General features: G+C 31.4%; 2 protein-coding genes across 2 annotated transcripts; one reads left to right on the top strand and one right to left on the bottom strand.

Annotated features, from left to right (window-relative positions):
* Positions 1-6,206: 6,206 nt before the first annotated feature.
* LOC102601418 (alanine aminotransferase 2-like) lies at positions 6,207-10,752 on the top strand. Its single transcript, XM_006357364.2, has 15 exons — positions 6,207-6,461; positions 6,894-6,944; positions 7,087-7,137; positions 7,370-7,435; positions 7,519-7,580; positions 7,713-7,791; positions 7,884-7,988; positions 8,092-8,202; positions 8,457-8,594; positions 8,819-8,893; positions 9,090-9,210; positions 9,347-9,501; positions 9,721-9,795; positions 9,978-10,181; positions 10,365-10,752. The coding sequence occupies exons 1-15, from the start codon at positions 6,246-6,248 to the stop codon at positions 10,479-10,481; spliced, it is 1,626 nt and encodes a 541-aa protein (XP_006357426.1). The 5' UTR covers positions 6,207-6,245; the 3' UTR covers positions 10,482-10,752.
* A 916-nt stretch (positions 10,753-11,668) lies between these two features.
* Positions 11,669-12,559, bottom strand: LOC107062592 (uncharacterized mitochondrial protein AtMg00810-like). Its single transcript, XM_015313405.1, has one exon. It carries the CDS (start codon positions 12,557-12,559, stop codon positions 11,669-11,671), a length of 891 nt encoding a protein of 296 aa, XP_015168891.1.
* Positions 12,560-26,028: the final 13,469 nt, after the last annotated feature.

Below are 26,028 nucleotides of genomic sequence, written 5' to 3'. Positions count from 1 at the left end.
TTTTATTGACCGTTGACTTGATAGGTATTATTGACCGTGACTGTTGATGTGACTTTATGTACTACGTCATTTGACACGTAGCACTAAACTAAACTTCTAGAAAGAGTTTCAAATTGAAACTATTGACACCGGATGGCCCAAAAAGCTTAAAAGATTTTAGCCCTTTTAGAATAATTTCATATTGTAGCCCTTTTCAACTAATTCCAAAACATATATAAAAACAGTATCATTATTGTATAGAAAATGTATCAATTATCATGATCGTACATGTATAAAAAATGGGAAAAATTACTTAAATACACAACACTTCTTTACCTATTCTCAATATTTCCCTACTCTTTTACTAAAATACAAAAATCCCTTATTTTCCCCCAACAACTTAACCGGATACTTTATTAGTTTAAGTATCCGCGCTGCTATATTATGCATCCGAAATTATTGAAGGAAAAATTACTTAAATACACAACACTTCTTTATCTATTCTCAATATTTCCCTACTCTTTTACTAAAATACAAAAATCCCTTATTTTCCCCCATTTTAACTTAACCGGATACTTTATTAGTTTAAGTATCCGCCCGTTATTAATTAAAGTATCCGCGCTGCTATATTAAGTATCCACACTGCTATATTATGTATCCGAAAAACACTAAAAAAGGGATTTTTGGTAATTAATGAAAGAGTAGGGAAAGGAAGTAATTTCTTTCTTATACTATGTCATTTGCCTAATTTTTACTAAAAAATGTACTATATGTATAGAACCTGTATCATCCCTATAGTATGTATATAGAAAATGTATTATTATTGTATAATTGATGTATAATAAATGTATATTAATTAATTAATTGATTAATCATAAGAGAAAAGTATTGAAAACACTCTTAAACTTGATGTGAATTATTAGTGAAGGAATATTTTTAGCAAAATAGGTATGAATGATATTTTTAGACCTTTTTCTATAGTTCAGGAATATTTATAAGACTGTCAATAGTTCTGGAACGAAACTAATAAATCTCGCCAAGTTCAAGGGTGTTTCAACCCTTCTCTTGGCTTTTAATTAAGAGTCTCACACTCCTACAAGAGTTTGAAACTACTTGGTATGTCATGTGACAGATCGAAAACGTATTTAAGTTCAATTAATTAAGTAGAGAGTGTTTTTAAGACTGTCAATATTTCGAGAACAAAATTAAAAATTTGTGCCAAATTAAAGTATATTTTCATTACTTCTGATTTCAAACATTCTATCAAAAACTCATCTAGCAATATCCAAGTCACCCAATATTACCTTTTCATACATATTCATCAATTAATTTGCCCACCATATTATTTTTTATAAAAAAAAAAAAAGGATCATTTTTCGTACTAACGACCAAATATTTGAGATTGACTCAGCTAAAGGGGAAAAACAAAAATAATCAAAAGGAAATAGAAATGAGAAGCATATTATATATGCAACCAATCGACAATGTGTTGTTCAGGAAATGCTAGTTTATATATAATATTGGATCATAAAGAATTTAAGGATTTCGTCCCAGTCAGATGTGAGATCCTTCTCATCAACACCTCCCTCACACTCAAATTCGAACATTTCTTTATATATTCAGAATTTTACTATTATATCCAAAGTATGAAACTCAAAGACTAAGAATATTACAACGTATAACTTACATATATCCCATAGTGTAAGACCCTAAATTACATCTTATTCCTATTTTTTTCTATTTTACAAAAATCCCTTAAAATATCAGTCATCCGGATACATAAGTTTCATCCAGATACATTAATTGTGATACATTATAAAACTTGTATGTTGCGCTTAATATGGAATACTAACATAAAATTTATTTTTTGCCACAAATCACGCAGAACTGATTGATATCAACCCATTTCAATCTTTAACAGCTTCACAAAATTCAAAAATCAAATTTTCATCTTCTCCATCAATTCAAAATCTTGAATCTCAAATCCGCCATTATAGGTGATTGGACAAACGATTCACGATTTTAAATCATCAATTCGAAATCATCGAGTATAAGAAATCGTTCAAAGCATAACAAAGAGACGAAAACTTCTTTTGGGTGATTTTAGCAAATGGATTGCTACTATTTTCAAGAAACAATTTTGTAAATTTTATTCTTGGAGAAAGAGATGGAGATACTACTGCAAATGGAATTCGGCATTGAAACAGGGTCATTTTTTGTGGCAGATAAAGAATAAAACATGTTCTTCAGTTACCCAGTTTAATGAAGTGAAGTTGAAGAAGGGATTGTTGGTACAATAAATATGGAGAAACAAATTGAGTCCTAACAGAATCAACATATTCAAAATTCAAATTTCTTCTCCTTGTTCATCGAAGAATCTTTTAAACTTATCGTCAAATTGTACTGATACAACATGAACCTATCGATCTTGTTGAGACATTCTGGAATCTGAGAAAGTGAGGTGAGGTATGAAAGATACAAAAGTGATGGAATTGTTGTTGGTCAAAATATTAGTTCTATGAATCTCAAAACAATCATTGCAGTTGAGTTAGAGATCGATGAGTTTAGGAAAAATTTGAAGATTCGATACATCATTGAGGTGAAGAAACAAAAGACTAAATTTTCAATGTATCCACTATGTATTGATACAGCAGACAAAAAGGTTGAAGAGATACATAATTTTGATGGATCATATATCCATTCCTTTTATATGTTGTGTAATCATTTTTTGATTTGTGTTTTCGAGATGAATAGATTTATCAATACAATACTATATATGTATCTTGTTTAAATTGATAAGTATTGTATTTCTACTAGATACATTAAATAAGTAATTGTTGCCCATAAAATTTGAGATCTATACATCACTGTGTGAATTGTGATGATTGCTATGTAGTAGATCATGCCAAAAAAGCTAGTGCATGATACATTACTATTTATGTATCTTATTTTGTTTGAGAAATATTGTAGTTTATAAAAAAGATACATTATACATGTAATTGTTCCAATAGCATTTTTTGTGTGATACGTAACACAATAGTGAGTTGATATGTATATGATACATGTAATGAAGTTTGAAAACTGTCGAATTTGATATATATTATGTATCATGTACATATCAATTAATTTGTTACACGATGTTTTATCTATAGGATATTAGGGTTTATGTATAAAGTGTATTTATTGGGTAATGTATACATACACATAATCTTCTAATTTAAATAAGTCTGAACAAAAATTAAAGATTACAGATACATAACAACAATTGATACATGATAAATTATACAATTTGTAATAATTATGTATCAGATAATAATTAAAGACATGAGACACACATGTTTAGATATGAAAACAAACCAGAACCTATATGTATTAGAAAAAAAGACTAACAACAAAAAATAATAATGTATCAGGTTGTTGCTGCATTTTAAAAAAAGTATCACATCTTCATAAACACGACCAGTATCGATAATGTATCAAATTGTTGCTATATTTGTGTAGTCCATTGGGTGCACAATAAAAACCTTGTCAATACATTGGCATATCAAGTCCACCAACATCGACATTTGAAGGAGGAGGAGATGGACCCTAATATCTCATATTACCTCCAGGATTAAGCAAAAAAAAAAAAAGCAGGCCACTTTGGAATGTTGAGCCAGGATGTCCCGGCTATGCAGAATGGGTACTTAGATCCGTGAAAGATCCACCAACAGCAGCAGCTAAACTTGCCGATGTGGTAGGTGGTCGAGGATAGTGAGACTGAAAGGTTGGTTAAGAGGATTGATGATGGAAAAAAGAAGGTGAACCGAAAGTAGGAGAAGATGAAGAATGTACCTATTTAGTGTTGAATTCGATTTGATTGGAGAGGGAGCGATTTTGAATTTCAAATTGTAAGGAAGAAATTAATTGATAAGATTGTGAGAGTGAAAATAGGGAGAGATTGATGGAGTGAAATAAGGAAGAGAAAACGTGGGTTTTGAGAGTGTGAAGTTATGTATCGGCAATTGGAGTTTTGGGAAGAAAATAAGAGATTTTGGTAATATTTTGAAATGGTAGGAAATAATAAAAATTATGAAAATAAAGGTGTGTAGATAGATAATTTTTCCTATTACGAATCCTTGCATGGTCCAGAAGGTGTCCATCGAACACAATGAATACAACCCTAATATTATATTCAATTAGGTTTTAAATCTAATTCGCAACACCCTTAAAAATTAGCTTATGAAAAGTATAAAATTCTTGTTTCCATCTGATATGGAATCATTTTCATTAGAGGTGTCAAATGAGCGGGTTGGGTGGAAATTGGAGATATTAGAATGAGTTAGAAAATAGAAATTGGGTTGGGTCTTGACCCGCCCAAGTTTACTTTGAGCTCAAATGGGTTTAAAAATGGGTGGGGGCTTGACCCGCCCAATTTGATCCGCTTAATCTCAATAATTTTAATATGATGTTATTTAAGTTTTATAACCACATTTTGAATTTCAACTTAAGAATTTTTTTAAAAAGAAGTTACAAATGTATAAAATAGATAGTAATTTATACCTTCAATTTAGGAACATACATTTCATCAATACAAATTAAGAATCTTAAAACGGGTTAAAATTTGAGATTGAAGTGGGCTGAATTTCAAATTATCTTAAAATGGGTTAAAACTTGAATGAGTTGAGATTAAACTCAATTCAAATTATCTTAAACCCAACCTTAAAATTATGAACGAATTGAGTGGATTACCTATAGTCAAACTCATTTTTAACACCCCTAATTTTCATCGACACAGTATAATAGTTCTTTGTGGATTTTGATATGTCGGTCAATTTCTCCAAAAAGGCAATATAACAAATTCACTAATCTTGTATATTACTTTTATTTTATGGAAAAACCAACCTCACGAATTATGCGTGGAAAGGAACAAATAGAAAGGGAAATAAAACAAACTTGCTAAAATATGAAAAGTCAATTTTAGACTTTTCGCCGCAGAACGAAAAGGACGAAAATGCTTTAATTATTTGCGGAGAATGGGGTGAAGTCCACCGTCTATGTTCTAGAAAAACTAGAAAATGTATTCGTACACCAAATTTAATAATAAAAAAATGAAGTGTAAATTACAAAGATAAACGACATATTTGAGACCAAATTGATATGATTGACTTAATTTTTTTTTTAAATGCTTTTGCGCATGGTTTAAATAGTTTTTTTTTAATAGATAACATTAATAATTTAAAATATATTAATTTTTTTGATTAATTATACACATTAATTTTAATACGTTGTAAAAAACTAAAAAGGATGATGTATATTATTAGATGATGTAATATATTTTAAATGATTAACTTATTTATGTTATAAACGTTTAAGATACATGCATAAGCCTTTTCAAAATTTAAGTTTAAAAGGTCAAATATGAACATTTATCCAAATGCTCAATTAGCCAAATCGTAGTTTAAGTGTCTAAAAAAAATGTACCGGCAGACTTAGAGGTTGTCAATACATTTAACTTCTAACAAAAAAATGAGTCAAAATTCAAAAATACTCTATGAGAAATAAAACAATTTTTTCCATTTGAATTAGTCCAAGATACACTCTTATTACTTTGGAATAACTCATATTTATCCATAAGGATGAAACAGTCTCACTACTACTGGATAACCTATGATAGTACCAAAATCGTTTACCAAACTTCTAAAATTTAGGAGGGAAAAATTTAAAAAAAGGAAATAAAAAGGTAGGAGGGAAAAATAGAAAAAGGAAAAAAATTGTTGGGAGAAATATTGAAAACATTCATGAATTTAGCCCAAATTATTAGTTTTGTCCTTCAACTATTGACAGACTTAAAAAATATATTTATACTTGACTAACTAAACTTAACACATCTCTGATTTGCTGCACGACATATTAAGTGGTCTCAAACTCTATATTATAGGAGTACGAGACTCTTAATAAAAAGTTGGGAGAAGTATTGAGAATATTTCTAAGCTTGACTATAATTTAGGAAGGGTATGTTTCAAAAGTTATAAAATTAAAGAAATATTTAAGTTCAGTTAATCAAATAAATAAATATTTTTAAAAATATCAATAATTTAAAGATAAACCTAATAATTCACATCGAATTAAGGGTTTATTAGGTTTATGCCCACAATGAGTTTGAAAGTTTGAAAGGAACATGAGCATTGGAATTGTCTTCTTCGATACGTGTGCTAGCGTTAAAGGAGGTTTGCTTTTTCAATCTTGACCATTCTCACCTTTTTATTGTCCCTTTCTTCTTTAAAATGCGTAGATTCATATCACACAAAACCATAAATCTCATCAGCAAAACCACAACTAGTACTATTTCGTCTTCTCCGTCTCCAAATTCTCCATCACTTTCCCCTAATTCTCCATTAACTTCTCTTCTTCGTTTCTTCTCCACTCTTCATCCTTCTCCTGATTCAATGGCTTCCGATTATTCAGCAACCCCCATCACTATGGATAACATTAATCCAAAGGTAACAACATATGTATTATTTTATTTTTTTTCATGTTTTTTTTGTCAGGTTAGTTGAATTTTGTATTGGAATGAAATCAGTTCCAATTGAGAAATCGGTACCGATCAAGGATTTGATGCATATTTTATTTCTGCGTTATTATTATACTAAATTTCTAGCGAAATCGTAACGGTTACGTTTCTGATTCAATCTCTTAGAAGAAATAGGATTTCGTTGCGTATTTGTTCTTTGGATAATAATAAGGTGACTAACCTGGTAATTGATGATGTGAAAATCATTAGAGTTTTGATGATACATGATTTCTTGTTGTTGCATTCAGTATTTGATTTGGTGCTTTCTTACAGCAACTCAAAATGATGTGATTTATGGTAGTTTACAGCAACTCAAGTTGACTGATACAACTTTATTTCTGGTCAATTTTGTTGGTTTCAGGTTTTGAAATGTGAGTATGCTGTTCGTGGAGAGATTGTATCAATTGCTCAGGTAGTTCATGGTTTTTGTTTGTTGACTTTTGTAAACTGAATATTGAACCTGTATTTTGGACTTCTGTTGATTGAGCCATTATATAATCTGGATCTGCTGAAGAATTTTTTATTGTCTGTACACATTTTTCTTTTTGATGCAGACATTGCAGCAAAACCTCAAGGATAATCCAGGTTCTCATCCTTTTGATGAGGTACAAACTCTTGTAAACTGGTTTTCGTCTTCATGTTTTTGCTTTACAATGCCATGCTTTATAAATACTTCATTATCATTTATGTAACTGATGCTGGTCTCTGGACTATAGCTTCGATAGAACTATTCTTACCGAGCTTTACATAGGTCATAAGTTGATGACCTGAACTAGGTACTGTAATGTTTTAAGTTTTCTGGATTTATTCTATACTCATTCATCAGATTACATGCAGATCTTATATTGCAATATTGGAAATCCTCAATCACTGGCTCAGCAGCCTGTCACTTTCTTTAGAGAGGTGGGCGTAAATTACTCTATTTTTTCTCCCCAAAAATTAATTGACTCATCCAGTGATTTCTAAGGTGGATTTTTCTATATTAGGTCCTTGCATTATGTGATCATCCATCCATTTTGGACAAAAGTGAAACACAAGGTCTATTCAGGTATGAAGTTTGTCTATGAAGTTTTTGGTTATGCTTTAGAAAGAGGAGATCTTTTCAATACACAATATGAAACTGGTTGTAGACTTTGAGATCTTGCAATAGCTGTCTTTCATTCTTTCTTTGCTTTTGTAGTGCCGATGCCATAGAACGAGCTTTCCAGATCCTTGAACAAATTCCTGGGAGAGCAACTGGTGCATACAGCCACAGTCAGGTGACTGTCTTCTCATGAGATTGTTCCATATTTGAGGAGTGTTATGTAGGTTCGATAAATATAAAACTTTTTATTGTGTTCTCTATATATAGGGTATCAAAGGATTACGTGACACAATCGCTTCTGGTATGGAAGCTCGTGATGGTTTCCCTGCTGATCCAAATGATCTTTTCTTGACTGATGGTGCAAGCCCAGCGGTAGGTTAAATGTATATTCTTGTTATTTTCACAGCTTTGTGGGAAATAGTTTATAGCGAATCTGACGTAGTTGGTATTGTTGCTTCTTTACCTTTTTATTCAGGTTCACATGATGATGCAGCTGCTCATCAGGTCAGAGAATGATGGAATTCTCTGTCCCATTCCCCAGTATCCTCTTTACTCTGCTTCAATCGCCCTCCATGGTGGAACACTTGTAAGTTCTGTTGCTTCAAATAAAATTGATTTATGATAGCTGCATAGTTGGCTGAAATTGTTGAAAATGAAGATTGATGTCTATAGAAATATTACGGAAGGCCTAGTTTGACTGCTCTTGTGAGAGTTTCTTGTGAAAGTACAACTAGTGCATGCATTGATCTGATCAACTTATGCTTGAAAGACCCTTTATTGATTCTTGAAAGATAATTCATTGGGAAGTTCTTAATATTTGCATTTCATCTTATTTTGTAGGTTCCTTATTATCTTGATGAACAAACAGGATGGGGGCTTGAGATCTCAGAGCTTGAGCATCAGTTGAAAACTGCAAAATCCAAGGGTATTGATGTTAGGGCTTTGGTTGTGATCAATCCGGGAAACCCAACTGGGCAGGTAGGCGTTTAATAATTTTGGAAGGCTCATCTATGATTTTCTTCAGAATTAGGAACATAATATACTTCTCTGACTAGATACTGTTGCAAAGGAATATAATTCCTTCTCCTGCTTCCCCAAAAAAATTAAAAAGAGAGGATAAAAGATGAAAAATAAAAAGTAGAAAAAAATTTCCTACCTAACCTTTTCATATGGCATGAATATTTTCCTATGCATAACTATAGGTTCTTGGTGAGGCCAACCAACGGGAAATTGTAGAATTCTGCAAGAAGGAAGGACTTGTCCTTCTGGCTGATGAAGTAAGTCAATTTTATCCTCTAAAATACTACTATGCTTGATATGACAAATTCTTTTGCTTCCTCAAGAGCTTGATTATCAGCGGCTCTAAACTTGTTTTTAAATGTTTCACTATCAGATTTTGCATTACGGAGAAATCTATGGTTGTATTAAACTTCAACATTGTAATTACTTTCATAATTGGTTGAACTCATACAGGTCTATCAAGAAAATGTTTATGTGCCTGACAAGAAATTTCACTCATTTAAGAAAATTTCCCGCTCTATGGGATATGGGGAAACGGATATATCCTTAGTGTCTTTTCAGTCTGTGTCAAAAGGTACATGTTTCACTTTATCTTGCCTCTTTTATTTCTTTGGGTAGTGGGTCAGGATGGTTCAAGGGGATAGGAAGTTATATTCTTCCAATGCAAATAATTTTTGTTCTAATCTTTTTATATATATTGGTGGCTTTAGGGTTCTATGGAGAGTGTGGAAAGCGAGGAGGTTACATGGAGGTCACTGGTTTTAGCCCTGCAGTGAGAGAGCAGATATACAAATTGGCGTCTGTCAATTTGTGTTCCAACATCTCTGGTCAGATACTTGCAAGTCTCATCATGAGTCCCCCAAAGGTTGGTATTGGCCCTATGTTGCTCGGACTCTCCAACAATGAAGCCTTATCTGTGTCAGATACTCCAAAAATGCACTACTTTTGGAGGATCCAACACGCCCAGTGGCAATTTTTGAAGAGTCTGAGCTCATATAGTATTGCTTTATCTCTATAGTATGTTCCTGCCTGGCATATTCCCCAAAAAGGAAAAGGTTAATGCTGAAAGCATGGTTTTATACAGGTAGGAGATGAATCATACGAGTCTTTTTCTGCCGAGAAAGAAGCGATACTCTCGTCCTTGGCGAGACGTGCTAAGGTTAGTGAGAACTGACATATAGGACAAACTTGACCTGATTATCTGAACCTGACTATAAAACCTGTTGATATAGCAAGCAAAGATGATGTTTGTAATTTGCCCAACTGAGTTCTTTTAGCTTCAACTTTTTAAATGATCTAATTCTCGTCTTTTTTGCACATCTATTTTAACAATACCATCAGACACTAGAAGAAGCACTGAATAGTTTGGAAGGAGTGACATGCAATAGGGCAGAAGGGGCTATGTATCTTTTTCCATGTATTAATTTACCCGATAAAGCAATAAAAGCAGCAGAAGAAGCTAAAACTGCACCAGACACTTTTTATGCTAAACACCTTCTTAATGCCACTGGAATTGTTGTAGTGCCAGGCTCTGGATTCCGTCAGGTAATTCTTACATTTATAGCTATGGTAAATGTCATTATTAATACTGATAATTTTTGTAATTATTTACCATTTTCAACAAATTTACACGACTCTTTCACTTAAATAGTGAAATATTGTTGAAGGAAAAATAGGCATTTTTAATCTTCTCTTACACCTTAGTATTTGGTTCTTGCTCGTGTATAGGTTCCTGGAACCTGGCATTTTAGGTGCACAATATTACCACAAGAAGAGAAGATACCAGCTATCGTATCTCGTCTTACAGAATTCCATAAAAAGTTCATGAATGAATTCCGCGGCTAAGGAATCAGAGAGTACCTCCTACCTGAAACCTAATAACAGAGAATTTGGAATAAGCAGTGCCTGTTGACTCCTGCCTGCAAATGTTGTCTGCCTACTTCTATAGTAGAACTGTAAGGACTGTAGTGTCCCAAATTTTGGGGCTTTATTTCTCATTTTCTAGTTGGGATTTGCTTGTAATTGATGCTTCAGCTCATACAGTGTAGCCTATTAATTTATCCCAGCCTCAGAGATTGAGGCAATGATATCTTTTAGATGGTCACTTAACTTTGAATAGTTCACTTAGAAAGTCATTTAACTTTGAATTGTTTACTTTGAAAGTCACTTAACTATTGGTATTTCACTTAGAAAGTTACTTAACTATTGATATTTCACTTAAAAAGTCACCAATCAATTCAAATGTGTTTTTCATTAAATTTTGTTGAAATCTAATTTTATTTTAAACTCTTTTTTAAGAAATAAGAAGATATCTGTTTTAATTCTCTTACTAATTCATTTCAATTATTTAATTAAATTTTTTTGAACTGTAGCAATAGACAAAAAAAATCATTTCCCATTCTAGCATTTGTTTAGTGGAATTAAATATAAGCTGAAAAATGATCCAACAAAAGGACATTGGAATTGATCACAACTAATTAAGAAGTAATCAAAAGAACGCACAATAGCAATCTTTTATCATTAAAAAAAATTGGTTTAAAACTAAAAATTATATCTCAACAAAATTTAATAAAATAATTAAATAACCATTTTATTATTTTTAAAAAATAATAGTGTTTTTAGTTGGGTGACTTTTTAGGTAAATTATTAATAGTTGAGTGACTTTCTAAGTGAAATATCAATAATTGAGTGACTTTTGAGTTATAAAATAAAATTGAGTCAGTTTCTAAGTAAACTATTCAAAGTTGAGTGACTTTCTAAGTGAGTTATTCAAAGTTGAGTAACTATTTGAAATATTAACTCGACATTCCGTGGAAACATACACAAGTCAAACTTTTGAAGACAAATTAGTATTTGTTCAAAGAGTTGTCAATATGAATCTGGCTCAGATGAAAGGCAGAAATTGATGAGTAAAACGTGTGTTTTGCTCACCCGCCTGACTTATATTTATAATATAGAATAATCACAATTACAATCCTATTACAACTACAATACATAGAGATCAACTCTAACACAAACTCTAACACCCTCCCTCAATCTGAACGGGAAGAGTGAACGTGAAGATTGGCAGTTAAATCACGAAAACGTGAAGAGGCCAATACTTTGGTAAACAAATCAGCAAGTTGCTCAGATGTATGGACATGGGAAACCACTAAATCACCATGACTAATCTTTTCACGAACAAAACGATAGTCTAGAGCAACATGTTTTGAACGGGAGTGAAAAACTGGATTGTGAGCTAGATGAATGGCTCCAATATTGTCACATTTAGCAGATACCGGAGAAGTAAGAAAAACACCAAGATCTCGAAGAATATATTGGAGCCAAGTAGCTTCAGCAGTGGCAACAGCAAGAGCTCGGTACTCTGCTTCGGTACTTGAGCGTGCAACAGTAGGTTGTTTCTTAGCAGACCAAGAGATAAGATTAGAGCCAAGAAAAATACAAAAGCCAGTTGTGGATCGTCTGGTGGCTGAACAACCAGCCCAATCAGAGTCAGAGAAAACAGTAAGCGACAAGGAAGAATTCTTATACAACTGTAAGCCCCAATCAATTGTGCCAGCGAGATATCGAAAAATGCGTTTTACTGCTTGAAGATGCAATTGTCGCGGTTGGTGAAGAAACTGAGAAGCAAGGTTGACAGCAAATTGAATGTCCGGCCTAGTAAAACACAAATATTGTAGACTCCCAACCATTTGACGATAAATAGAAGGATCTTCAAGCAAAGGAGAAGAAGTAGAATTCCAATCCAACTTACTGTGAAGTGGAGTTAGCACTGGTTTACACTTCTCTAATCTGAAGCGATGAAGAAGTGAAGTAGTATAACGATGTTGAAGTAAAAGAAGTCCCAAAGAGTTGCGTTTCAATTCAATGCCAAGGAAGTAGTCAAGCTGTCCCAAGTCCTTCATAGAGAATTCGGAACTCATTGAAGAGATGAACTCGGATACTAAGGACTTAGAAGAGCCAAAAACTGCTATATCATCCACATAGATTAAAAGAGTAATGCAATCAGCCCCCGAGTGAAAAATGAACATACTTTGATCTAAAACACACAGTATAACGATGTTGAAGTAAAAGAAGTCCCAAAGAGTTGCGTTTCAATTCAATGCCAAGGAAGTAGTCAAGCTGTCCCAAGTCCTTCATAGAGAATTCGGAACTCATTGAAGAGATGAACTCGGATACTAAGGACTTAGAAGAGCCAAAAACTGCTATATCATCCACATAGATTAAAAGAATAATGCAATCAGCCCCCGAGTGAAAAATGAACATGCTTTGATCTGAAACACATTGCTTAAATCCTAGATCAAGAAGGAAACGAGCAAGACGATGGAACCAAGCCCTTGGAGATTGTTTAAGACCATAAAGAGCACGCTGCAACTTGCACACATAATTGGGATAATCTGGATGTTCAAAGCCCTTAGGTTGACGCATATAAACAGTCTCGGATAACTCACCATGCAAGAATGCATTTGACACATCAAGTTGGTGCATATACCAATTTTTTTGAAGAGCCAAAGATAAGACCAAACGCACTGTGCTAGGCTTAACGACAGGAGCAAAAGTCTCAAAATAGTCCACCCCGGGCTGCTGCGAAAAACCTTGAGCCACTAAACGAGCTTTAAATCTTTCAATAGAACCATTTGCACAAAACTTGATCCGAAACACCCATTTGTTGCCAACAATATTTGCATTTGGAGGAGGCGGCACCAAGGTCCAAGTTTTGTTGTGGACAAGAGCATCAAATTCAGAACTCATTGCCTGCATCCAACGAGAGTCTTTACAAGCTTGAGAAAAGGAAGTAGGTTCGGATAAAATGGAACATGTGGAAGCTGTTAAGGAAGGAAGGACGCGCGGCTTGAGCGATCCTGTTTTAGAACGAGTGACCATATGATGAGTTTGAGGATTAACAATGGGTGATTGTGAGGGAGATAGTTGAAGATTATTAGATGGAGAAAGGGTCTGCATGGAAGGGGCAGGAGATGAAATATCTCGTTCAAGAGGAGCAGCAGAGGAGGGATCCAAAGTGGAGACTACAGGTAGTTGGATGGGAGTAACACTACTAGTTGAAGGAAGAGAATTGGCAGAGGTATTCCCCTGATGTAAAGGAGTCTGGAGACTCCTATTTGGAGGAGGAGGCTGCGAAATAGATGGAGTTGGAGTACTCCTAATTGAAATGTGATCCCGAGTAGGTAAAATCAGACTACTACTCCTTTTTGAAGGTCCTCCAAAATGAGTGATATGAACGGGAGAGGTAAAAGACTTAGAATTAGCAAAAATAGATGGGAATAAGGTAGAATTGGGTGAAGAAGTTGGCGGAAGAGTGGGAAACATACTCTTAAATGGGAAAGAGTCCTCAACAAAATGAACATGCCGAGAGATGAGAATTCTATTTGAGCAAGGATCCAAGCATTTAAATCCTTTATGTTTATCTGATGAACCAAGAAACAAACATGGTTTAGATCGAGGGTGGAACTTAGAGCACTTATTAAATGCCACAAAGGGATAACATAGGCACCCAAACACACGGATTGAATCGTAATCAGGGATATGGCCATAAAGTAGTTCAAACGGAGATTTATAATGCAACACTGGAAGAGGGGTTACATTGATAAGAAAGACAGCATATACACAAGCATCACCCCAATATTTAAAAGACATAGATGCTTGAAAAATAAGACAACGAAGAACATTAGCAATATGTCTATGTTTTCTTTCAGCCCTACCATTTTGAGCAGATGTGTGAGGACAAGAAAAACGATGAATGATGCCATTTTGCTGGAAAAAGGATTTAAAGTTTTGGTTAACATATTCTCCACCCCCATCAGATTGAAAATAGGAAATAGAGGTGTGAAAAATATTTTTAACCATTGTATGAAACTCTTTGAATTTTTCGAAGGATTCAGATTTTTCACGCATCAAATAAATCCAAGAGAATTTAGTATAATCATCAAGAAATAAAATATAATAACGATAACCAGAATTTGAGGCAACAGGAGCATGCCAAACATCTGAATGAACTAAAACAAATGGAGAATTTGCATTTCTACTAGATAAAGAGAACGGCATTCTAGTTTGTTTGCCTAAATGACAAACATTACAAGAATTATTGCAGAAGGAAAAATTACTACTAATCAATTTTCTAGCAACTAACAAACGCAAAGATTGGTGACCAGGATGTCCCAAACGTTGATGCCAAGTAGAAGCAGGCACGACACTAGCGAAGAGACCAAAATTGGAGGATCTGGATGAAGCGATGCGGATGGGATAAAGAGATCCAATATTGTTACAACGGAGCAGTGTTGTATTGTTCTTCTTGTCCTTAACAAAAAAAGTCAGAATCAGTAAATTGAATGAAGCAATTATTATCGGCACATAAACGTTGAATAGAAAGTAAATTTTTAGCAAGGGAAGGAACATATAAAACATTCTTTAGGACAAGAGGTTTAGAGGTTGTAGGAAGAATAGAGGAACCAGTAGAGTTAATGGAGAGAAGAGTACCATCGCCAACCATGACCTGAGAAGAACCAGAGTATGGAGTATGAGAAGTAAGGGTAGAAGGATTATTTGTCATATGCGCCGATGCTCCAGAGTCCGGATACCAAACTGTTGGGTGAACCTCCTCCAAATTCATAGCAGCAAATGATTGAGGAATATTGTTAGCTACAAAGGAGTGATTGAACCTGTTTCTACACTCCAAGGCAGTGTGGTTATAGTGAAAACATATTTGACACTGTTTAGCCGGAGTAAATGGTGGTCGTCCCAAAATACCATTAGCGGGTGAAGGATGTCGAATATTATTTTGAAAATTCGACCATGAAGAATTATTGGATCCTCGACCCCTACCATATTGTCCTTTGTTATTCCTGCCACGACCTCGGCCATGTGAGTGTCCTTTCGCAGGTTGTTGTCCATGAGGGGATGATGCAGCAGAATTGGTTTGCCCATGAGTTGTCACAAGCAAGGCAGAATTAAGATTTGATTCTTCTGAAGAAATTGTACTAATGTGGGCTTCTTCCGTGAGGAGAAGTGGTCGTAACGCAATAAAAGTAGGAAGAGAGCCAGTGGCATTTAATCCAGACACAAAAGTACGATAAGATGAAGGTAGGCCTTGCAAAGCCTGAGTGACTAAATCGTCATCCGTCAAAGGCTTGCCAATTGCCCTTAGAGAGCAGGCAATCGAGTGAAGTTGTTGAAGATAATCCTCCATAGAAAGAGAACCTTTCTTGAAATTTTGAAATTTCGACTTAAGATGAATGGAGGAGGAAGAAACTTGATCCAAATACAGTGAGGCTAAAGTGTCCCAAGCTTCTTTAGATGTCTCACAAGAATAGTTCAAAAGTGTATCAAGAACTGCCGTCGAAAGTGTTGCATTAATCCAACTCAATGCAATAGTATCACACTGAATCCATAATTTATATTCTTCATGATTTGGCGATGGACACAATATTTTTCCCTCTACAATGGACAACAGATTATAACTTTTCAGAACTGTGACAAAAACCTTCTTCCAAGTAAGGTAATTGACATATGTCAATTCAATAGGGACAAAACCTTTGATATTAGAAATTGTTGGAGGGGGAACGGGAAGACCAAGGGAAGATTGATTAAAGGTTTGTTGAGTAGAAGAGGCGGAGGATGTTTCTGGGGCCATTGAAAAAAAGAGATAGGAAGAATCGTATATGGCTCTTGATACCGAGATGAAAGGCAGAAATTGATGAGTAAAGCGTGTGTTTTGCTCACCCGCCTGACTTATATTTATAATATAGAATAATCACAATTACAATCCTATTACAACTACAATACATAGAGATCAACTCTAACACAAACTCTAACAGGCTCAATATTATTTTAGTGAAATGAGTTGAGTCGAAATCCCATAGGGTGGTTAAAAACGTTCTTCCTTAATTAATCTTGTTGGTATTAATGAATACAACATATAAATAAAGTGCAATAAAAAAAGTTTAAAAGTGGTAAAATTACTAGTATTTATTAAGTATTTCCCAAAAAGGATAACTAATATAATACGAAAGAAGTATAAAATTGAAAACTACTCTTTAAATATTCTACTTTGAATATTGACGAATTCTATATAACACTACTATATATAATCTATGCGTTTGGCCTTATATATTTTCTACTGGTGGGTAGAAATTTGTCTCGTAACTCCACGACATCGATGGTATCGAAGTGAGTTTCTGGTATCCAATTTCCAGTTTTAGAATCTCTCATTCAAATTACATCTTTCTCTACACCTTTCGACGTAGAAATCGAAGGAGATGGAGACGATTCGATCAATTTCTTGATATTCGAAACAATAGTCCGCACTTTAAAATTATCTATTGTGTATCTCCTGAGATTGAGAAGGAGAACATTGGTGAAGGGAACCCTAGACATATTATGTATGAAGAGTATATTGAAAAGTTACAGATTGAGATGGATGTATAAATTTGAAAGTTTAATTTAACAATATGTGTTTTGATTGATGGTTAAAAGAATATTAAACTTTATAATATATATTTAGGCAAGCCTGATTGAATTAGTAACCTGATAGGATTTGGATTATGAGAAGAGACTAGTAAAATTGCGTATCTAATAGGACTTGGATTATGACAATATAAAAGGAATCACAATTATTATCTTAATTTAGGCATGCACGTTACTTAAATATATCATCAAACAAATAAATAAATATGTGAAGGACAATTAACACATAATTATTGTCATTGCTTGAGAATTAATGATTGGTCACGGTTGGTATCCTCTTTAAATTCTTATCAATTTAATGAGACTCTTGATCACGATTAATACCCCTCTTAGATTCAGGCCACAATTTTTTTCAACTCTAGTAAATATTAAACTATTTGCTCTAATACTAAATTATATAAATTAAATAAAAGGGTTATAAAAGACTAATACTATTTTAGATACTTAGAAAAGCCACTCAACTTATATATAAATTCATTAATATCAATCTTTTTATTCAAGGACTATTAATTACATAACATTAAAAAATAAAAACTTAATTTGAAAAGGGAAAAGACATAAAAATCATTAATGTTTATCAATTTGCTATATCTATCAAAGAGAGCACAATTTACCCTCTTTCTATCTCAAAATAAATGTTATTTTAGCAAAAAATATGTCCACTAAACGAATTACTAAGATAACACTTATTTCGAGACAAAGGGACAAGAAGACAAGAACTCGATCAATTTTTAGGTCCCTTCATCGTAAATGTTTACTCACACCAATTGATAGTGGTGATTGTAAAATTTGAAAATGGGTTTATTTGTGTGGGTAATGGATAAATTGGGTTGGTTAAACGGGTAATGGGTGGGTATTTGCATTTTGAGTTAAATAATTGATCAAATCGGGTTGAGCCGTAGGATTACGCCGCGTGTGCCAAATAAGTCTTCCGTTAGTGGGAGGAGCAAATGTGCACTGGTTTTTGGACGGTAAGGGCACTAATGAACGAAAAGTATGATAGAGGGTATTTGTATACTATTAACGATAGTTTGAGAATATATTTGTCCTTTTTCCAATTAATTAATTATTTTCTAGTTTTTCCTAAAATTAGGTGGCTACTCCCTTTTACCCCTTTCCCTTTTAAAATTCTTTTATTCTTTTAAAATTAATTAATTTTTAAGTTACTGCGACGTTGTGCCTTTAAGGGATGTCAACAATAGTAATGATGATTAATAAAAAAAATTCATGTTTGTGCTTTATTGCAATACAAATTTTAAAAAAATTATTTTATCTTTATACGTATTTTTTTGTTTATTGTGCATTAATATGATGAGTTTGTTTGTTTTTTATTATATAATTATATGCATATTTGACAAGTTTATCTTGTGTTGCTTCAATTTTTACATTGAATAGATGAATTTTCGACGAATATTATGTTTGATAAATAATGCAAAAGTTACATTTTTATACAAAATTTACTTCTACGACTTTGCTACAATAAACCTTTAGCTCGATGACCATTTGTGTTCTTTTCATTTTGTTCGAAAAATCAAACACATCCTATAATATATTTAATATTGTATGATATATTTATTATTTTAAATTACAATTGTAATCAATAACAAAAAATACACACTACATTGAATTATTCCAATAGTTATTATTTCATTGCTTAAACTGTAATTTAATAATAACTAGAACTTAAAATTTAAATCTATTTGAATTTAAAAATTAGAAAGGATTTTAAAAATAGTTTTGATATTTGGATATAAGAAATGATTTATTTAAATATTTAACTAATTTTTGTCTCATCGCAAAGAGCGAACATATTACTAGTACGTACATACATTATTGTGCTTCCAATTGAGTGGTCCTTGTTTTCCTCACGATTTAATCACTTGTTGTTCCAATTGAGTGGTCCTTATTTTCCTCGCGATTTAATCACATGTATCCCCCCATATTGCATGTAACAAAATGTTAGATTTGGTTTTGGAGTTGAAATGTGGATATAAATTTTTTAGATTGTTGAAAAAAAATATCAGGGGTGTCAAAAATGAGTCCAAATATATGTAACCCACTCAATTTGTTAGAATTTTAAGGGTTGGCTCAAGATAATTTGAATTGGGTTCAATCTCACTCATTTAAACCTTAACCCATTTTAAGAGAATACTCAATTGAGCAAAATTTAATTTAGGGAAAATTACTGAAATACACATCTTATGTTTCCCTTATTTCTAATATTCCCTTCTATTTCTAAAAACCTCTAAAATCCCTTACTTCTCTCCTAATTCTAAATTATTTTATAATGTATCCAAGCTAGTTTTTAATGTATCGTAGCTACATATTATGTATCCAATTTATTTTATAATGTATCCGAGCTAGTTTTTAATGTATCCGAGCTACATATTATGTATCCGGTTTGTTTTACTTTTTCAAGGATTAATGTAATTACAAACTAAATAGGGATAGATTGTAATTTCATATTAAAACTATGTGATTCCTAAAATTTATACAATTTATAATGTATGTTGTTTCTATATTGAAGATATGAATCACTGTCTGTTTTATATCTTTTAGAATTTAATTATCCATTTGTAACTTTAAAAAAAAAAAATTGAGTTGAAATTTAAATTGTAGTTATAAAAGTTAAATAACATTATGTTAAAGTTATTGAGATTAAGCGAGTTAAATTGAACGGATCATGACCAATCCGATTTTAGCTCATTTGATCCCCAAAGTAAATTTGGGCGGGTCAAGACCCAATCAAATTTCTATTTCAACATATTTGAATACTCCCTCCGTCCAACAATAATTGTATACTATACTAATTTGGAATGTCCAACAATACTTGTCCATTTTATGAAATCAATGAATAATTTTACACTTAATTCCTAATTTATCCTTATCATAAATTATAGTCATTTCCCTATTACATTTTTTTAGACATTGTATTTATTATTTTCAACATGTGAAATAAGATTACCCTTCTATTTATAATTTTTTAAAATATGTGCAAAGTTAATAATGAACAATTATTATTAAACAGACAGAGTATTTCCAATTTCAATCCAACCACTCATTTGACACCCTTAATAAAAATGTGTACATTTTCCCAGTTAATTTGTTGTACAATCACTTCTCTTGCCCTTTATATATTCATCTTTCCCGTACTGATTTTTCAACAACCAAATATATCAAATGGGCTTTACAAAATTGAAAGAAGAGCATACAGTTTTATCATTTTCTCATCAGAAGTATTTAAAAGATCCCAATTTTCTAAAATCTAGAAAAATTAAATCCATAATTTTTCTTATGAATCATATTAGAGATCAATATTCTTGCAATGCTCTTTACTACTACAAGTGTTTTCTCAAATGCTGTTTCTTCTGTCATAAGCCTTTTAACCTTCACAAGGAAGTTTACATGTACAAGTATGTAATTCTACGTTTCAGTTTATGTGATACTTTCTTTTTTAGTTGTTCAAAAAAGCTCAAATGCGCAATCAAACTTTGAGAAACGGTTCATTTATGCCATCAGTTACAAGTTTGTCTCATCTATATCATTTCTGTTTGAGAAGAAGCTCATTTATGCCATTATTTGTCTGAAATGACATAGATGAGCCAAACTTTAAACGGATGACATAGATGAACCTCTTCTCAAAGTTCGATAACATATTTGAGCATTTTCCTTTTAAAATAATAATTTAATTAATGACGTAACCGAATTATAATTGACCACGTGTAAAAAATTACTTTGCAAAACCAAAACTTTTTTTAGTTAAGATAAAAAATGGCATGAATAGGCCTTTTCTCAAACGAAAATGACATAGATGTGCCAAACTTTAAATAGATGGCATAAATGAGTCTTTCTCAAAGTTCATTGCCATATTTGAGTCTTTTCCCTTTTAAAAATAACACCTCCTCGCCCTCCCACAATATATGTGTGTTATTGCAAAGATTTGGCCATAATTTAGGTGTCATTTTAGCCATTTTTCCTATTTAGATATTTAGAAATAATTTGATTTTAAAATTTATTTTATTCTTAATGAGAGAATTTTAACCACACATGTCTTTTAATTTGTTTTAGACTACATTTTTTGAAAATCATTTCTTAATTTTTAGACACGGTACACAATTACATATAAAGCTCTATGGAGTGAAAGATAGTCAGCTAAACTCAGTGCACAAATGACATATGTATAAATGTTGAATACATTTAACAAAACTCTTAACTTCACTACTGGCTCAGTAATGTCACATAAATTAGGACACATTTATTTTTCATCAGAGTTAGCTAACTTTTATTTGGTCATAAATTTTAAAGTTAAACCTTGAAAATATTGAGTTTTTGAAATTAATTTTGGAACTTGAAATTGTGTTAATTTGACATACATTTTACTTGAAAAAATTTGATGTTTTGTAAGTGGAAGTGTTGCCTGTTTGAAAACTTAAAAATATCTTAAGATTAAAATTTTAAAAGCTAAGTTAAAATTTATGATCAAACGCTAGCTCAATATTGCTTAATTGATAGACATCTTAATCAATTAGTGCACTTAATTTATGATTGGATTAACTAATGCAGGGGTGAGCTGGGTTTCTGTAATGTGGATTGTCGGAATAGACAGCTATACTTGGATGAATTGAAAAAAATTGAGACTTTTACTAAAAAAGTGTTAGCATCTTTTATCTATCGGCGTCGACAGGTTGGCCGGAGTACTCAAATTACCGTTCCGTCGGAGGATTACCGGCGGCATGGTGCTAAGAATCAAGTTACATAATACCTTTTCATAGTCCTTAGAAATTTGTGATGGACTAATTTTGTACGTTTTTTTTTTTTTTTTTTTTGATGGACTAAGAATGAAATTCTGGTGGTTACTAGCAATTTAGGGATCAACAAATTAGCGACTTGTAAGTTTTTGTTAGAGACGAATTTAGAATTTTGAAGATTTTTTTTTGTTTGTTTATCAAGTAAATTTGTTCCGTGTATATGCTATTTATTATTTTTTCATAAAATAATTATAAATACACAATATACTTTTTGATGAAGAATTTAATTATTTCTAATAAACTAGAACTTTATACATTATTCATTAAGCTCATTTTTTTAAAAGAAAGTCATGAATCCAAACTTATTTATTAAAAAAAATAACTATGAGATTTACCTATTTTTTACTCTTATCAACTCTATTCACTTGATTAAAGTTTATAGAGCTTAAGATATTTCCTCCACAATCCAAAAAAAAAATTATAGTCACCACAATAAAAGATTATTAACAAATTATAAGTTGGAAAAAGAATGAAAAATTATTTTCTTAAAAAAGAAAAATACCATTAAATTTCTATTAAAAAAATCAAACCAAACCAACAACAACAAAACCGATGAACATGAATTACATTTGATTTTAATAATAATAATAAAAAAATTAAATTAATTAATTAATCTTAATTTTAATCATAAACTAATCCAAATCCAACTAGAATACCTAAATAAAAAACCGTCAAACCCTTAATTTTGTTAAGGAAGCCAAAATAGACAATGAAAAGGAAAGTAAAATAAAATAAAATTTTCTCAATATATACATCAAACTATACCTTACGAAAATATAGCTTTTTTCTTTTTCCACACCAACAACATAGAGATGGCTTCCCCTAACGACGTTAAGAAGAAAGGCATTGACTATTCGTGTAGCTTTGTTGAAACTAACGGAAGAATCGACTGTTGTAACAGCAAGTATAAAAAAGGTGAACCCTCATGCGTTTTTTGTACTATATGCAACGAACCAAAACCAGTAAACAACGATACCATAAAGCAGGGCCCGTGTAGGCATATTTATTGTGAAGAATGTATCGTTAATTATGTGCGCGAAAGGATCAAAGAAACTCTAACGCAAGTAAAGTGTCCAGTATCGGATTGCAAAGAGCAAATTTTGATCAATGAATATTTCGTGCCACCTGAATTTATGAATCAATGGATGGATACGGTTCGTGAAGCTGAAGCTTTGTTTTCTTGTGACATTATTGAGTGTCCTTATATGGATTGTGAGGGTTATTTGATAGATGACAAGAGGGGATTTTCAATTAGAACTTGTCCAAAATGTTTGGACAAATTTTTGTGGTAATTAAGTGTAGAGATTATTATTGGCATATGGGAATTAATGGATTGTAAGACTAATTAAAGCAATTAAAGAATGTTTAGAACTTTTGTAGGCAATTTTATTTTTTTATTTTATGATTTGGGCATACCAATTTTTATTTCTAATAATTTGTGATAGAGGAATGCATAATTTTAGTTTGATTGTAGATCTAAATGTCCTTAAGTAGAAAATCTTGTATAGTATATCATGTTAGGCCATATAAAAAAAAATTGTATAGTATATATCATGGTAGGCCATATAAAAAAAAAAGTAAAAAGAGATTAAAAAAAAGTTTATCTATTAATGGATATAAGAGTTAACAAGATAAATTAGTAATATTATTCTTGAGGATGTATAAAACAACAATAATATTGAAAAATACACTTTAAATTAAATTGCAGAATGAATATTGAAAGTTTTATGCCTTTGGCTCGTAAATTTGTAGTTTTGTACATCGTAAGTTGGAGTGTTGGACTATTGTCAATTTTAGGATGATGAAAAATATTTTCTTTCTTCTCAATTATTATTATGTATTGTGTAAAAATAGTTTCGTTTCTTGATATTCATGATTTTATATTTCACGTGAACTCATATGTTATATTAGTAGATTCACCTATAAAAATGAATATATATAATTGTATTAGACATATAAAATAAATATCAATCTCAGACACAAAATAATATTCAAAATCATAAATTAGTCCAATTTCAACCTTCTAACACTAATGATAACCAGTTCCAAAATAAGTTTTTTTAAATCAAATTTGGTCAAAAACTTATTAAGAACGTATTATCAATTTCAACCTTCTAAACACTAGATAAACTACATAAATTCCACCACTAGTTTAGGTTCTAATTAGTAAGATTTTCGATAGTTCCAAATATTACTTTTTCTATCATATTTCGTACTTAGAATACATCAGTCTGAATCCGCAAGATACATGTATCTACCAAATTTTAAAATCGAGATACATATTTTATTTGTTTAAATTAATTGGTTGTAACTGATTTCCTTAATTAGAGGAGTAATTGAGGATTTTCAAAATACATGGACAATTAATTCTAAAAATTTAAATTAATAAATATCTTAATATACGGCAAAGATCAAGGAGTGTATCTATGTTTAATCAATATCATTTTATTATTCTTTGAAATAATAAATTCATTAAAATTATTTATAAAAGACAAAAACATTTAATTGTTTGAAAGTAGAGGTAAAATTAGTATATATGATAGTGATGTAGGTCTAATAAAGTAGTTTATCTTTTTTTTTTAATCCATACTTACTCTTATAATATTTTTAAGTTTACGACAAAAAAATCTTATAGTAATAACATGTTATTACAGTTATTTAATAACATATGTTATTAGAGTTATTTCAAGTTGAAAAATTAGAAGGGGTTTGAATTGGACTTAAAAGTTAGTCAAATCTACTTTTAAATCAATTTTTGACTTATGTGTTTGGCAAAGTAGTATTAAAAATAACTTAAAATAAGTCAAAAATGACTTAAAACAAGTTATGAAGTGTTTGACAAGGTCAAAATGACTTAAAATAAGTCAAAAATCAAAAGAAGGTCTCCCCCTACTTTTTATTTTTGACTTAAAAGTTATTTGACTTTTTATTTTTGACTTAAAAACTAGAGTATTTTTTTTAAGTCAATTCAAACAGGCTCTTAGTCATGTGTATGTATTACATTACCTTAGATTTTGTTGCATAAAAAACTTTATCTAATAACATGAAGATTTTAGCTGTTTAATTCAACGTCTAAAATACTTTTACTATTGCAAAAATAATAATACTTTTTTTCCTTTTTATAAAGATTGTGTACTCTATTTTGTCTAGCAAATTTCAATATTCTTTTAAGTAAAAAATTTTTGATAAAATCTTTCCTTATTAAAAGAAAAACCAATAAATCAATATTACAAAATTTTTAGGGCTCCAAAACTTTTTGAGGCATAAAATAAAAGTTTTACTAATCTCCACTATCCCATTGGTCATCATATGTATAATAGTATTTAGAATTTGAAGGGTATGAGATGCATTTAACGATCTTAAATTAATTTAAGCAATAGAAAAGAGCCAAAAGTATCCCTAATATATGAAAAATGACTCACAAATAACGGTCTTCAATTTTTTAAATATAAAAATATCCTCAACCTTTAATTTTCGGCTTAAAATACCCTTCAAACAAATTATGAATGATATCAAATTTCGCTCTTTAAAATAATATGTTATCTATCATGATTTGTTACTTTTTTTTGTTTAGAATTAAATAAAATCCATTCATATTTAAATAAGTCAAAAAAATATTTAAAATTCTTTTCTATTGAAAAAAAAGAGAAATACCATTAAATTTCTTTAAAACTCGAAAATAGCAAACCAAATTGACAACAACAACAAAATCTATGAATATGAATTATATTTGATTTAATTTAAATTTTAATAATTAAATTAATTTATTAATTTTAATTTAATCAAAAACCAATCCAAATCTAACTAGATACCACAAACCTTAATCAACAAGGATCTCTAAACTAAATAATAAACTAGTCAAACCTTATTTTTATTACAAGGAAGTCAAAATAGACAAGGACAAGGAAAGAAAAAATAATAATTTTTCTCTATATATACTTCAAACTATAGCTTACAAAAAATTGCTTTTTGCTTTATACTTTTATAACGTTTTAGGTTTTCTCTTTTCTACAAACAACAAAAAAGAGAGAGATGGCTTCTCCTCGCCGCAACCGCCGCCGTTGGGATGGCTTTAACGACGTCAACAATGGTAGTGATGACGA

The sequence above is a fragment of the Solanum tuberosum genome, unplaced genomic scaffold (assembly GCF_000226075.1).
Source record: "Solanum tuberosum cultivar DM 1-3 516 R44 unplaced genomic scaffold, SolTub_3.0 scf00246, whole genome shotgun sequence".
Taxonomy (NCBI): Eukaryota; Viridiplantae; Streptophyta; class Magnoliopsida; order Solanales; family Solanaceae; genus Solanum; species Solanum tuberosum.
Note: the sequence above shows the minus strand (reverse complement) of the source record. Positions and strands in the feature narration are given on the sequence as shown.

Bases quoted from the DNA above. Each gene is read 5' to 3' on its own strand.
- LOC102601418 (XM_006357364.2), top strand. From the start codon at position 6,246: ATGCGTAGATTCATATCACACAAAACCATAAATCTCATCAGCAAAACC. The intron at 6,462-6,893 runs GTAACAACATAT...TGTTGGTTTCAG, and splicing joins TGGATAACATTAATCCAAAG to GTTTTGAAATGTGAGTATGC. The intron at 8,203-8,456 runs GTAAGTTCTGTT...CTTATTTTGTAG, and splicing joins CCCTCCATGGTGGAACACTT to GTTCCTTATTATCTTGATGA.
- LOC107062592 (XM_015313405.1), bottom strand. From the start codon at position 12,559: ATGAGTTCCGAATTCTCTATGAAGGACTTGGGACAGCTTGACTACTTC.